Source organism: Tachyglossus aculeatus, chromosome 17 (assembly GCF_015852505.1).
Source record: "Tachyglossus aculeatus isolate mTacAcu1 chromosome 17, mTacAcu1.pri, whole genome shotgun sequence".
In the NCBI taxonomy this organism is placed as follows: Eukaryota; Metazoa; Chordata; class Mammalia; order Monotremata; family Tachyglossidae; genus Tachyglossus; species Tachyglossus aculeatus.
In genome coordinates this window covers 44,897,651-44,913,688 of record NC_052082.1, presented here as the reverse complement: position 1 = coordinate 44,913,688, position 16,038 = coordinate 44,897,651, and the positions used below count along the sequence as shown (strand labels likewise).

The following is a 16,038-nucleotide window of genomic DNA, read 5'->3' as shown; positions in this document are numbered from 1 at the left end:
AGAAAACCCAACTGCCAACTAAATTTTCTATGGAATTAAAAATACAGTTATAACAGAACTGCCCTTTTAATTAACATTTAAAGTAAATTCCTTAGCTGGGTTCAATGACCTAATATTAACTACAAAAAGTCTTCACCTTTATATTCCCGCAAGCACCACAGATTGGTGCCATGTACAGAATTTGTGAGCCATGACGGGACACGTGATTTCATATTTTCAAATCACTTTTCATCTTCACTTAGCGTATTTTATTGGTGATTAAATATTTCAGGTCCAAGTCGCTGCGGTCTGATGAAATATTCATAAAACTAGGCAGGTAAATGAAATTTGAAAAGAGAAAGCCCAAAAGAGCAGCTTTTCACCCCATTCAAATTTTTCTGTGTTGTAGATCAGATTTTTCTAACTTGCACAGAACGTGGTGTTCTTGTTCTAAAGCTAGGTCGGTACTTGGAATAATTAAAACCCAACCAGAAAAAAAAGATCACTTAAGCTCCATCGATTTTGGTCGTTTTTAGCAGTGACGCACATTTACAGCTCTGTGAAGTAGTCTGGTTCCTTTCTTTCAGGGTGGATTTTCCTTGAAAGGCAATTAAAGAAAATTCAGGGTGTGATTCTGCTGAAGTATGTAAATGCTTTAATGAAGTTCTATGGTTATATTGTTAATTTCAAATTCATTTGCCTTTTCACCTAGGGAAACAGCTTGATTTTCGTACTGGTCTATTTTTGTACTCACACGATTGAAAAATGTAGGTTTCTATTTTAGCTTTGTTTCCTCTACTGCCAGCCTTATTGGTAACGCATACCGTTGTAAATTTATAGCACACTGAAGGTGTGCGTGGCATTTATAAACCACCTAAAAAGACAGGGTCCTGGCCCCAGAAGGTTTATGGTGTAAATCAAATACAGTAAACAAGAAATGGTGGTTTTGGAGGGGGTGTGGATCCAAACATTGTTAGATGATCCCTGCAGGAGCATTAGCACTCCCAAAGTAAACAAACAGAGGCTGATTTCTTTTTAGGTATATCTGAGGTATTCTTTCATCCCTACTGCCTTGACAGCTGGTTAATATGAATATTCTTTTGAAAATAAACTAGAGCCGAAATGGAGCTTTCTCCCTTTATCTAGCACGTCAAAAAATGGAAAATAAGCTTGCGGTGTTACCCGGCCCACAGCAAACCCAAGAAAGACCATTTTCCTCACTAGGCTGAATGTAAATGACCATATTCAGATATTCATTAAGAATGCTTCTAAATAGCATTTCTTTAGCCGGTGTTTTTTTAGTGTTTGGTCATTCACTTTTAACTCCAAAATGAAGACAATCTTCTAAATGTTTTCTTGTTAGAAGTACTCGTCAGTTTTTGAATGTGCCTAATTAGTTAGACTGTGAGCCCAATGTTGGGTAGGGACTGTCTCTATATGTTGCCAATTTGTACTTCCCAAGTGCTTAGTACAGTGCTCTGCACATAGTAAGCGCTCAATAAATATGATTGATTGATTGAAAAAGAACCAGGTATGTGGTATTTATCAAGAGTTTATTATCCTCTAGACTGTGAGGTGGTTGTGGGTACGACACATGTCTACCAACTCTGTAGCACTACCAAGCACACAGTAAGCACTGAAATACGATTGATTGATTGATTGGTTAGTATGTTAAGTACTTGGGTAGAAAACAAGATAATCAAGTCAGGCACAGTCATTGTACCACATGGGGCTCACCATCTAAGCAGGAGAGAGAACAGAAATTAACCCCCATTTTGCAGAGGAGGAAACTGAGCACAGAGATGACTGACACGCCCAAGGTCACAAAGCAGGCAAAAGACAGAGCTGGGATTAGAACCCAGGTCTTCTGACTCAGAAGTCCATGCTCTTTCCACCAGGACACGCGCCTTACTCAGCCTTAACAACAGCGCCCTAATTATGCTCCTGAAATATAGACAAATGACAGTAAGTGGACTGCAGGGGTTGAAAACATTTTTTAAACTCCACAAATGGCTCATTTCTTTGTTATGGGATTGGAATAGAGTAGCACATTATCTTGAAAGGTTAGTGGATGACATTTTTGTTTTTGTTGGTCAGATATTAATGTTATTAAGTTGGCCCAGGATAAGCATACCATCTCTAGACAATGCCCTTCAGTCAAGCCTTTGGACATATAAAAATCTGTATGTCATAACTTCTTTCCCTTTCATAGTGTACTTTTCTGAGTCACACACACACGCACTCTCTCTCTCTCTCTCTCTCTCTCTCTCTCTCTCTCTCTCTTTCTCTGTCTCCAAAGTGATTTTCTTGTGTTTGTCTTGTCCTTAGCAAGTAGTGTTGACCTTTCTGTTTTCCTTTTCTGTCAAAGCGAGTCGAAGGCTTTCGAAGTGAAGCCATCTCCCTGGGGATTTGTAAGGATGACTGACACCACTTCACCTTGGACACGGTGGCACAGAGGGGGCTGTAGCAGCGTGGTAGCTGAAGGGGAGTTGTTTGATTTGTCTTGTTTTTTTCCACTTCTGCTTCGCTGGAAGTGGATTGAATTTGCTCTTCGGAGACGAGTTTTGGTTGCATTAGATTTTAATCAAGGCCCTTGTTCAGAGTTCCTCAAAGCCTGTGAGGTTCAGATGAGTAGATGGGCCTGGGGTGAATGTGCTACATGATTTGTCAAACTATAAAGCACCCGCTATAGTTGACATCACTAAAAGTGTTCGCTGGTTTCAACATTATATAAGCCTCTCTCTCTTCCCTTTGTCCCTCAGATGAAGAGTGAGACTCCTTAGGCATGAAGTGCTTTCAGCGATAATGCTTTGACAATAATTTCTTTATTACTTTTGTAATAAGTAATATTTTTCTTGTCAGCATCACCCCCTAGCTCAGCTGACCAGAGTTCCAAAGCTCAGATCAGCACCCATGTTCAGGTCGTTTTTGTTTTTTTTTTACAGTATTTGTTAATCAATCGTATTTATTGAGCGCTTACCGTGTGCAGAGCACTGTACTAAGCGCTTGGGAAGTACAAGTCGGCAACACATAGAGACAGTCCCTACCCAACAGCGGGCTCAGAGTCTAGAAGACAGCGGGCTCACAGTCTTTTCTGTGTGCCAGGTACTGTACTAAGCTCTAAGGTAAACAGGTTAGATACAGTCCGTGTCCTACATGGGGCTCATAGCCTTAATTTTCATTTTACAGACGAGGTAACTGGCACAGAGAAGTTAAGTAACTTGCTCAAGGTCACACAGCAGACAAGTGGCAGAGCCGACGTGGACAGCCTTCTACGAAATGGTTGTATATGACATTATTTTATCCTGCTTGATCTGCAAAAAAGCAAGGACCACCAGCGGTCACTTAAGTCTTGGTTCGCAAACTGCACTTGCAGGATTGAATGTGCAAACAGCCAGGTGGCCAGCCACAGAGTAAATGGCTCCCGTCACCCCGAACAGCAAGGTTAGAATCAGAAATGGAGGCATGAGAGAGAGATATCAGAGCCCCGCTCGCAGTCCTTCTGTTGGCATCAGAGTAGTCTGCTGCACATTGCTTAAAAACAGCAATGTGAAAGCTTTTTGTTTAACTATCTGAATCATATCTTTAGCCTCTAGACTGTAAACTAGTTTAAGAGAAGCAGCATGGCATAGTGGAAAGAGCCCAGGAGTCAGAAGGTCATGGCTTCTAATCCCAGCTCTGTCACTTGTCTGTTGTGTGATCTTGGGCAAGTCACCTCACTTCTCTGGGCCTCAGTTACCTCATCTGTAAAATGGGGATTGAGACTATAAGCCCCATGTGGGACGGGGACTGCGTCCAACCTGATTTGCTTGTACCCACCCAAGTGCTTAGCCTGGCACATAGGAAGCACCTAATGAATACTAATCATTATTATTATTACTATTATGGTTAGGGAACGTGACTGCTAATTCTGCTGTACTCTCCCAAGACCATAGTACAGTGCTCTGCACATAGTAAGAGCACAATAAATGCCATTGATTAATTTTAGCCTGGCAGCCTAATTCATTTGCCACGAAAAGCACGTTAACATGAGCTTTTCAAATCTCAGCCTTCTATGAAGCGAAAATGTCTGTCAAGGCTTTACACACATGCCCCTAACTTTCTGTGCTCTTTTCTTCTTTGGAGGAAAAAAAAATATTATTCTGCCAAATCTCGTGCTCATTTTGCTTCTTGTGTTTTCCTTTCTTCAAATGAAAACCTGTTGTTTTCCACTCACACATGGGGGTCAGGTGGAACTGAGAGTCCCGAACAGATGTCTGATTGGAGGAAAGATTTATTTTGCTGTTCCCTCTTATTTGCAAATGTTTTTTAACTTCTTCAGCTCTGAAGAATACTTAGGGGTTTGTCAGCCTTTTCATTCTCAGCACATTCTGCCCAAGTGCCCACGCGAACCAAATGTGCAGATGGCAAGCTTTCTCCACGTTGGGGCTTGGGAGTTGCTTTTTGCTGGGTGCAGTAGTATGAGTCAGTCTTAACCTAACAGGGAAAGTAGGTAACAATTGGAAACCCCTTCTCGAAACGCTTTTTTATGTAAAAGGGAGTCTGGCTTGTTAACTTTTGGCAGAAGGCCAGCTTTCCTTCCATTTTAGCCAATATCCTATTGTATTTGTTTAAAGTGGTGCCTGAGAAATCTTGAAAATATGCCAGATGAAATAAAATGAGCCCTATCCTTTTTATCTATTTAAATTATTTCACATACAGTCCTTGTAGTGCAGTCCAGCCTCCTAGCCTGTGGAATTTATATTGTGATACTTGCACTGATAAATGTGTTTACACGATAGTGATATTGAGCAGTAAATGCCCTTAATGCACATTCTCTTTCTTCCAGTTTGACTTTGCTATAAACTGTTTAGGTTTCAGGCCCTGTGCTTTGGCTAAAGATAAAACTGGTCTTTGTGAGTGTCTGCCCGAAAATGTGTTTATTTTCACTGAAGCAAAGTTTTCTTAACTTTTAATTGGTCAGGTTGACTGATTTTGTCCTTATCCGTGCTGTAAGGGCTGATCTCTTAATCAAGCCCTGCTTACAAGCCGAGAATGGTGGTAGAATACTGGCCTTGGGTATTGTTTACAGGAAGGCATTTATAACTGAAATCATGTTACCTATTTATATAAATGATGATAAAAAATACTTTGGCTTTTATACCAAAGAGGCCATAAGGTGAAGTGATGTATTTATAGCTCAAAACTCCAACCTGTGAGCACTCACTTTTAAAGGAGATGGTGCTGCTATATTTATCACACCGTTTATTTCTCTTTAGAAGCTCTTAAACTCATAAAATGCTACTAGTGTAAACAGCTACCGTTAGACATAAAACTCTTGGGTTTTCAAGTTGGGGAAAAAAAATCCAGGGTCAGAATCGTGAAATACAGAAATGTAAGTGGCTGGCAATGTGAAAACAACAGCTTATTGGTATTTCTTTTACCCTTCCCAAATGGCTTTGGGGAAAGTAGGTGGTTGCTGCGCTGCTCCCATTTTGCCGATGGTAGGGTTAAGGGGTGTGTTGTGACTTTAGGTTTATCAAGGGCAGAATCCAAACCCTCTAATTTTTGTCCTGAGCTCTGTCACATAATAGAGCTTCCCACATACTCTGAATAAACACCTTAATCTTGACCTGCACGGCTTTTGCCAGTCTCTGGGGCCTCGCTGTCATTCATGTCAATCACGGGGGCATTTGAAATGGACAGATTTTGTGGTCTAGAGACCCCCAAATTCAGTTTGCTTTTCTCCTCTTGCAACCCTGAACTCCCCTCACTGGAGCAAACCAGTTGGGTGAATTAATGCCCCTCTTAAATCCTCACACCTTCCCTGCTGTTCCCATGCCCTTAAAAAAAATCCTTCCAATAATTTACCTTTTGACCCTAAACCTCATTCTGTATGATAGGCAATTGATATAACCCCGTAATATGGAAAGCCCATAAAATGTATTTGAAATTGGAGGCTGACTGGCCTAAAAGGTCATCCTTCCAAACTGTAGTTAAACCATTTATAACGTTTACTTTTTGAGGAAGTGCAGGAAGAGCTTTCCTAGTTAACTCTCCCTAATAGAGTGTGCTTGTCTAATTAAGCATTTTAAAAAGAAACAGTGTTTAACAGGTATAATGTTGTTAGACTTCAGCTGATGCGAATGTGACCATGACCTCCCAGACAGATCAAAGACGAATTGCTCTGACAGCTACAGGATGGCAGAACTTGCCACTGGCCTTGTGCCGCTGCTTGCCTGTTAAGCATGCCTGATAGCTAAGGGTATATTTTTAAGGATGAACAGGTAAAAAGTAAAAGGCCGCCTTTTGACATTTTAACTAATCCCTTCTAGACTGTTGTCTATTGCACCTTCGGGGTTCTTGCTGGCAGGAGAGCTTGGCTTTTTCACATATGCAACATGTCATTTTGAATTGGACGTTGATTTTGAGGCCTGACAATGTGTAGTTATACAATGAAATGGACTCTGGTTGCATTAAAATGACGTGCCGGCCTTTTGCGTTCGCAAGAAGTAAAATGAATGTTTAACCCCCCAAAAGCTATGGAGTCACCTCTTTTTGAAACATGATCCATTAAAAGAGTGGGCTGTTTGTTTTCTTTATCATCTCATTGTTTAGGCAATGGAAAGGATTTCCAGGACTGACTTTTATGTCCTGGCCGTCTGGTCAAAATGATATACATTTTTAAAGGATTTAATGTTAGTGTCAATTCATGGGAAGAAAAATTCTTCCAAGTAGAATACTGGTGATGTTTAAATGGGCATTTTTGCTATATGAAACATATCTAAAGACATGTAAAAGAAAGAATTTAGTCTGCTAGAAGGGTAATATATTTTATTAATGAAAAAGAAAAGGCTGCAGAAAAGTAAATTTCTTGATGTGGCTCAACAATTGTCACAAAACCTCTGTTTTATAACCATATAATTCCTGCAGCCACTATTGCCTTAGAGGAAGAGTGGCCATTGTTATGTATAATATTACCGTTCCAAGCCTATCAGAGCTGCAGGAAACTTCGAAAACTTAAGCTGTTACTTTTGGCATAAGGCCTCTTGATTCAAAACTCTTTTGAGGAAAATCCTGTTTGAGAAGCCACTTCAATTACTTCTAGGGGCAGCAGGAAATGTTTTTAAAAACAACCGCGTGTCACGTTCTCAGTGAGATTTTATCCATCTGGTTAAAATTTGGTCTTTAAAGTATTTTCTCCACCTCTAATCCTCAAAAGATACTCTGTTGTTTCTCTTGGCTGCGGTTTCACATGCAGAGCATACTTACTGGTTAAGAGAGAAGTTCTGCAATGTACAGTTCCACAGGCTCATTGATTACAAAGGCTCAAAATCTTTGTAGCGTTTTAAAATAATAAAAGCAGAACTTTTGTATCAGGCAGTCAAATTACTGAGGTCCTCAAATATTAAATATATTAAATCATAGTGAATTTATTTTCAGACTGCAGAGCTTAAATTTGTAAATTTGACAGGAGGCTTTAAAGGGCATAAGAACATAAAGTACAATTTCTTACCCAAATTCAAGTTGAAAGTTACCTGTCAGAAGCAGTTAGGAGCCTTCTGTTTTCTCTCCTGAAGCGTGTCCTTTCACTTGTCAGTTAAAAAGGTTAATAGCGTATAAAAGAGCATCGAAGATCCTTTCTTTTTTCTTGGGCAGCTCTGTGCCTTGTTAAAACAATAAATTCTGTTGATTTGCTTTGAAATTTGAAAAGTTGACCAAGGAAGCGACTCTCCCTTTTGTGTCTTCAAATAGTCCCATTTCCCCAGCATCCTCTGTGTGTTTAGGATAGCAGGCAAGGGAGGCACTTCAGTAACTGGCAATAATGGAAGGGAATTAGCCCTTTTTCTATAGGAGGCTTTAGAAGACCTAGAAGTGAAAGCCCATTTTCCCCCATGGTGATCCAAGGCTGTTTCACTTTAGGGGATGAGCCTAGCTTGTTTGGGAATGGATTTATGAATGAACATTTACTTTACAAAGTTGTATTTATAATAAGAGTCGAGACTGTGAGCCCACTGTTGGGTAGGGACCGTCTCTATATGTTGCCAACTTGTACTTCCCAAGCTCTGCACACAATAAGCGCTCAATAAATACGATTGAATGAATGAATGAATATGTTGCCAACTTGTACTTCCCAAGCGCTTAATACAGTGCCCTGCACATGGTAAGCGCTCAATAAATCCTATTGAATGAATGAATGATAGCTTTCCCAAAAGCCCTGCAAAAACGAAATACTACTTTTCCCGTTTTTCATATGGGGAAACTGAGGCCCAGTTAAGTTAAAAGACTGGCCCAAGGTGGCAGATTGGATTGTTTAGAGACTCACTTTTGTTCAGCCCTCTGAACCACACTGTTTCTACTTGCTATTTGCTCCTGGCCTTCGTTTGGTAAATACTTAAAATGACTTAAAAAAAAAAAAAAACTGTACTTGGAAGGATGGCAAGACAAACTTGGAATGGTGCCCTTTATGACTTTTAAAAAACAGTTCAGAGTGTTGGCAGTTGGACAGTCTCTTCTACTTTTTGGATATTCAGTTTAATGAACAGATTCAGGTACTACTTTTTAGGTTCCCTACAATCTGGATTTTATGTCAGTAATAGCTATCTCAGTGGGCAGGTGTTTCAGAGATCACACTCTTCATTATTACAATTGTTTTATGGTACTTGTTGGGCACTTCCTATGAGCCAAGCTCTGTACTAAGCACTAGGGTAGGTACAGGATCATCAGGTCAGAAACAGTCCCTGTCCGACGTGGGGTTCATAGTCTAAGCAGGAGCGGGTAGGATTTAATCCCCGTTGTACTGGTGAGGAAACTGAGGCACAGAAAGTGATTTCAGAGCAGGGATTAGAACTCAGGTCCTCTGACCCCCAGAACCAAGCTCTTTCTACTTAACCACACTGCTTTTCCATGCCGGTTGTTTGAATAGTTTTCCCAGCTCCATAAGTAGGTTCAGCATGATAATAAGAATAATAATAATAATAATAAAGGTATTTGTTAAGCGCTTACTATGTGCAAATCACTGCTGTAAGCGCTGGGGAGGTTACAAGGTGATCAGGTTGTCCCCTGTAGGGCTCACACATTTAATCCCCATTTTACAGGTGAGGTAACTGAGGCCCAGAGAAGTGAAGTGACTTGCCCAGAGTCACACAGCTGACAGTTGGCGGAGCCGGGATTTGAACCCATGACCTCTGACTCCAAAGCCTGGGCTCTTTCCACTGAGCCACGCTGCTTCTCAAAAGGATCGCGCCCTTGGAAGGAGGTTGATGTGACTAGCACATTGTGTTCGTTGCACCAACCGGGCAAGGATGGATAATGCAATCAATCGATGGAATTGATTATATAGACTGTAAACTTGTTGTGGGCTGGGAACCTATTATTGTATTGTACTCTCCCGAGCACATAATACAGTGTTCTGCGCACGAAGCTCTCAATAAATACAATTTTTTAAATGGTATTTATTAAGCACTTACTATGTGCAAGGCACTGTGCTAAGCGCTATGATTAATTGGCATTTACTGAGTACTTACTATGTGAAGAGCACTGTACCGAGTGCCTATGCAGCTTATTAAGTACATCAAAAGACACTGTGCTGTGGAGGTTCAGGCCCACTGATTGAAAAGACCATGTTAATTACTAAAGATCTTTTTTTTTTTTTACTATCCCTGCTATAAAACAGACCAGTGGAATTTTGATTGATTTAGTGAAGACGATGTAAGGCTCTCTAGATAGCAAGGGTTAAAGAGGAAGAAATGGAGAGAAATGAGAAAACATGGGATGAGAGAGAGACTTGGCAATTAGGCTTCTGTAGTGAAGCCCAGCATTGGAATTAACATGAAATGCTGTGGTTTCAGGTGGAAGATTTTCATTTGTTTTAGGTCATCAAGTGGATGGGATCTCTGAATTTAATCTCTGACTATTTTTATCTGCTTGAACGTTTCCTATAGCCTGGAAAAGGTTATTTCATGTTTAAGGCGGCCCATTAGAAGCATCACATTTAATACAATAAGGCGGTGAATTGGCTTCCATTCATTATAAATCATGTGTGTTGTTTTAGAGTAGGACTGTGGAAAAAATCTATGTTCCTATTTATTTGTAGTGGATTACTGAGTAGGTGTCTCCGCATTTTACATGGATTTGGTTGAACAAAAAATTTGGCCCCATCATTTTTATTTAAGCAAGGCAAGCAAATCTGGCAACCTCACCTATAGCTTTTTATTCTGAGTTCAACAAGTTAACTACTGAAGGTTATGAAAGGCGAGGGATTGCATATCATTCAACTGCTCTGCAATTTGTCTTTAAACATGACTTTTGATTGTTTCCGCAATGTCAGTTTGCCCAGAACTAAGTTTATTTCCTGAAGGCACAACCTCAGATCTCAAACTGTAGAAAATGGTATAAAGTAGGAATTTGGGTATAAGTTTCTCATTCAGCTTTTTTAAATCAACTCACTTAGGCTGTTCTGCAAGTCAGTTGGGAAATCCATCATATCTTAAAGGCTTAGTGACTGCATTTCTGTAAAATCCAATCTCTGTAGGACATGGTACTGTGCTACATGTTATCCCAGTTTAGAGCCACCACCCTGCTTTCTGGAAATGTTTGTCGCTGGGCAAAAAAACTGACAGGAAGGCTCATTTTGTACATTTGGGACATCAAAAAACCCGAATGGCAGTTGTTTTTCTTCCCAGGGGTGTATGGAAATTTGCTTTTGTATCATGGTAATTTTCAGTAAATAATTTGTCCATGGCCAAGCACTGAATCTATAACTGGTATAGATTTTTTTTAAAAAAATTGTTTGACTTTCTGTTATGCGATTGACTTGTTGCTCTAATGTGGAGAAGCATATTGCTTCATATTTTGGTTGTTGTTGATTTCTCACCCCCCCCCCCCACACACACACACACACACCAACCACGCTTCATTTATTGAGAAGAGAAAGAATGGAGAGGGAGAGAAAAGAAGAAAAGGAAAAGGGGGATATTTTGAGTGGAGGTTTATAAGCAGCGAACGTGTCTACAATTCAGTTGTATTGTGCTCTCCCAAGTGCTTAGTACAGTGCTCTGCACTCAGTAAGCAAGCACTTAATAAATTATCCCTGATGATCTGATCTTGTTAAAAGCTGGTGCGGCTTTGTAAAGTGCTTAGTACGCACCAGGCACTGTACTGTGCGCAGGGATAGGTATAGGCCAGTCAGGCTAGACTCAGTCCCTGTCACACATGGGGCTCACAGTTTTAATCCCCATTTTACATATGAGGTAACCGAAGCACAGAGAAGTGAAGTGACTTGAACAAGGTGTCACAGCAGACAAGTGGTGGAGCAAGTATTAGAGCCCAGTTCCTTTAATGATGGCATTTGTTAAGTGCTTACTATGTGCAATGCACTGTTCTAAGTGCTGGGGGGGGGAATACAATGGGATCAAGTTGTCCCACATGGGGCTTGCAGTCTTAATTCCCATTTGACAGATGAGGTAACTGAGGCTCAGAGAAGTTAAGTGACTTGCCCAAGGTCACACAGCAGACATGTGGTGGAGCCGGGATTCGAACCCATGACCTCTGACTCCAAAGCCCGTGCTCTTTCCACTGAGCCACGCTTCCTTCTGAGTTCCAGGGTCATGCTCTATCCTCTGGGCAACACTGCTTCTCAGCCTGAGACAAAACGTATTCCGTAGAATGGGTGTCTCTGAACCTCTATGATTTAAGGAAAAGTACATAAAATTGTACACTTCTTTCATTCATTTTCATTTTTCATGTTGCTATAAAACCAGTTATTTACTGACACCATTTGCAATAATCGTACCCCATGGCTCTAGACGCAGCCCCTAAATTGCTGATGTGAAGTCTGACACACCCAAACTGAAGTTCAGAGAAATGAAAGATAATAAATCATTTTGTGTAAAGTCTCCGCTCCTTAGAGTGGACTCTGTTAAAAAGTTTTGTTGTCACTGCTTTTTTTTTTTTTTGCAGCTACAGAACAGTGTTTTCAAATAGCAAGCACCTTATTCTGCCAGTCTTTCCAACTTGGTTTCAGTTTCTAAAAGGGTTGGTGATTTCTTACATAAAAAGGGTGTCTTTAAAATGCTTACTTTTAGAGAAGTTTAAAAATCCCTGGCCAAGATATGATTATAATGGTAGTAGAATTGCATCTGTTGATCGGTAGGTAAGTTTACGCTTTCAGAGGGCTATTTGGGGCGCATTTCAAACTGGTATGCTTGGGGTTCTCCAAGAATCAAGATTTAGAAAATGCAATACGAGAGAGTACAGAGTAATTTGATACACGTCCCTCTTACAGCTACAGCTACCTTTGGAGTAAGCTGTTGATTAGATGCATAGTTTTAAAAGAAACAGGCCATCATTTTTTTTTTAAATCAGCAACAGAGCAAGAGCTGGGTGGGCCCTGCACATTGCCTTCTTTTTCCCTCTTGCTCTTCACCTTGCCCCTTCCTACCTCACCTTACTGCTCTCTTACTACAGCCCATCCCACACACTTTGCTCTTCTAATGCCAACCTAACTCACTGTACCTCCATCTCGTCTATCTCACCGCCGACCTCTCTCCCGTGTCCTGCCTCTAGCCTGAAGCACCCTCCCTCTTCATACCCATCACTCTCCCCACCTTCATCAATCGTATTTATTGAGCGCTTACTATGTGCAGAGCACTGTACTAAGCGCTTGAAAGCCTTCAAAGCCTTATTAAAAGCACACCTCCAAGAGGCCTTCCCTAAGCCCTCATCTCTTCTCCCATGCCCTTCTGTCTCGTTTGCACTTGGATTGGTATCCTTTATTCACCCCTCCCTCAGCCCCACAGCACTTATATACACAGCTGTAACTTTATTGATTTATATTCATGTCTCTATCCCCCTCTAGACTGTAAGCTCATTGTGGGCAGGGAACGTGTCTACCAACTCTGTTATATTGTACTCCCTCTAGCACTTAGCATAGTGCCCTGCACACCGTAAGCACTCAATAAATACAACTGATTGATTATAGTACAACATCATCATCATCAATCGTATTTATTGAGCACTTACTATGTGCAGAGCACTGTACTAAGCGCTTAGGAAGTACAAATTGGCAACATATAGAGACAGTCCCTACCCAACAGTGGGCTCACAGTCTAAAAGGGGGAGACAGAGAACAAAACCAACCATACTAACAAAATAAAATAAATAGAATAGCTATGTACAAGTAAAATAAATAAATAGAGTTGGTAGCCTGTAAGCTGGCTGTGGGCAGGGAACATGTCTACCAACTCCGTTGTAATGTACTCTCCCAAGTGCGTAATATACCACTATGTACAAGGTAAGTGCTCAGTAAATATAATTGATTGCTCTAGGTGATGTAAAAGTGGGACGTCTTTCAGTTATGTACGGAGCTCATCAAAGGGCTAGAGCAGACTCTGTGGGAGTTCACTAAGCTCCCAATGCATCCGTTTCCAATCGTGATCCCAGAAGCCGGGACACATTCAGGGTCACACCACGGGTAGAGTCTTCCCCTCTAGACTGTCAGCTCATTGTGGGCAGGAAATGGGTCTGTTTATTGTTATATTGTACTCTTTAGCTCATTTATGCTTCTACACTTATTTTTTTTTCATGTGCTTTTAGGTCGAACTGAAGAGAAAATATAACGACCAGCACTCAAAAGAAAGAGGCCTGCTGCCTGGGCGCCAGTGGTATGAGATTCAAGCTTACAGGGCCCTGAACCAGGCTCTTGGCAGGTAAGGGGAATTATGTACTAAAGGACACAAGGTTGGTAATAATGAAATTTCCACCTCGAAGATTAATTGTGGACTAGCCTGGTTGCGCTGCTCGGAATTTCATGAACAGTGACACTGAAAAGCTGTTGTTATATTTTTGTATCTGGGAATTACTATTCAGAAAATGACCAGATTGTCAAATTGCTCAACTGTGATTATCATCATGCTTTTTTCCCGATTAGCTTGTAGTTGTTAGGCAGGTAAAACTTCAGAGAGGTTTTTATAGGCAGGGACAGGTGTGTAGATGATCATTAATCCTTTATCCTTAGTTCTGTCCAAAAGAGGTAGAAACTAGACTTCATTGTGGCTTGAAGCGTCATGTACAGCACCCGTGAATGAACACAGAAACAATGGTAAGCCCTTCCTCTGCCTCCTGGTTGGGAGATGGGCAGTTGGCAGGTCAGACATGCTTCACTGTGCCCCAGTGTTCCCCACCCAAGAGCTAGGCTCCCCAGCAAATACGTTTAAGCCCTGGGTGTGTTTATGTGGGGTGGTGGGGTGTCCAATCAGCACCATAACCACAGCACCCAACTGGGGTCTCCTCCTGCCAACCCACGGTTAATTTTAGTGGTGGAGCCAAAATGATTCTCACCCCCCAAAGCCTTGGTAGCCAGCAAAGAAACAGCAACAGCCCACAGTCACTTCTGGTTCTAGCAGAAAGAGAAAGGGGTGGGTTCTACCTCTTTTCTCCCTTGGGATATTAATGCTGATCTCTTCTGGGGTGGTCAGAATCATGTTGGTGGCAGAAAATAGAGGAGGAGCCATACCACGTCCTCTTGAAACTGCTAAAATAAATCTGGCTGTTGCAGTGTTAAAGGTAATAAGAAGGAAAAGTGGCAGGGAACAGAAAAACTGTGCAAGATATTTATTCATTTAGTAGTAATTTTATCTATAGTTTTCCTCCTCTTGCTGCATATGTTCCCTCCATTAGATTGTAAGCAGCTCAGAGTAGGGACTATGTCTTTTCCTCCTAAGCATCTAGTACAGTGCTCTATAGTAGGCGTGATTGAATGAATGAAGCCTATTGAACTTTCCTAAGTGCTTAGCACAGTGCTCAGCCAAGAATAAGCACTCAAAAACTACTACTGATTGACTGACTGAAGGTATGAATCAAAGAAGGAAGGGAAGCTAGGTGAAACAATTGGGCTGGGAGTTCCTTAAAGGCAACAGTCACATCTGTTTCTTACCGATGTTCCCTAAGTGCGTAGGTGCTCAAAAATACTGTTGCTTTTTGAGAGAGGGAGTACTAGGGTCATGAGAGGAGGGAAGTTAGAGAAGGAAGGGATCCTGACCTTGGAATAAAGAGGGGAAGAGAGAGGAGGAAGGAAGAAGGAGAGTATATGGGGGCACTGATATTGGAATGAAGTTGTCGCGAAGGCAAGGTCAGGAGGGAAAGGTGAAGGGGAGAGCAAAGGATGGTATAGGCACAAAGGAGACAGATGGGGAGAAGGGACAAGGGACTGGGAAAGAGAGGGGCAAGGGACAATATCCCTCCACAGGAGACTGGCAATAGTCAAGATCCTTGGGCCTGGCCCAGGACCATCCTCAGTAAAGGAGACTGTAGTTTGTGCAGTTGTTTCTGAGAGCTGCTGTACCTTACAATCATAGAAAGGGCTGAGGGATTAGAGACAGGATTAGAATTTAGGTCCTCTGTCTCCCAGGTCCGTGCTCTGTTCACTAGGCCACACTGCTGCTCTATTTTAACAGACACAGCTAGCCTGTTTCCAACTCCAAGGAGGGAATCGGTTAGGCGACACAAATTTCAGATTTGGGCGCTCCACTGGGTTACATTTTTCATTGTCCTCTGACCTTGAAGACGGTACCGGTGAAGAAAATGATTAATGGGGGGCCTACGGCCCCATGCCTAGCATTCATGTCCTTTCTGCATGTGACAACAGCTACTTCCTGGAAGTCACTGTTAGTAGTAGTAAAAGCATTCGGGGAGAATACAGTCAGTATAGGGCACTGTAACAAGTGCTTAGGAAGTATAGAATAAAGAAGTGACACAGGCCCCGCTCACAAGGAATTTACACCTTAAAGGGGAGGCAAACATAAAAATGTTTACAGTTAAAGAGATCAAAATAAATCCATTGATTGGCCAGGACTCACGAGTGCTAAGGAGGGCTTACAGAAGTGCCGTAAAGTCTTATGATTTTTCTCTCCTTACCTGAGTCTTTTCTCATGGTTTCACCTCAGAAGTTATTCTCCTGCTATCCCTTCCGAACCAGCAAAACACATGGACACCTGGCCTCAAATGCTGCTGCAGTCTGTCCTTGGAACAGTTCTGTAGCCTATTATGTATACAACTGCTCATATACTCTTGCCTTTTCAT

The 16,038-nt window shown here is 41.5% G+C and overlaps 1 protein-coding gene across 1 annotated transcript in view; it reads left to right on the top strand.

Annotated features, from left to right (window-relative positions):
* Window positions 1-16,038, top strand: part of BRIP1 (BRCA1 interacting protein C-terminal helicase 1) — a 120,375-nt gene that overhangs the window by 94,990 nt on the left and 9,347 nt on the right. Inside the window, exon 16 of the mRNA XM_038759599.1 lies at window positions 13,555-13,667. Coding sequence (XP_038615527.1) covers window positions 13,555-13,667 — 113 coding nt within the window. The remainder of the gene's footprint in view (window positions 1-13,554; window positions 13,668-16,038) is intronic.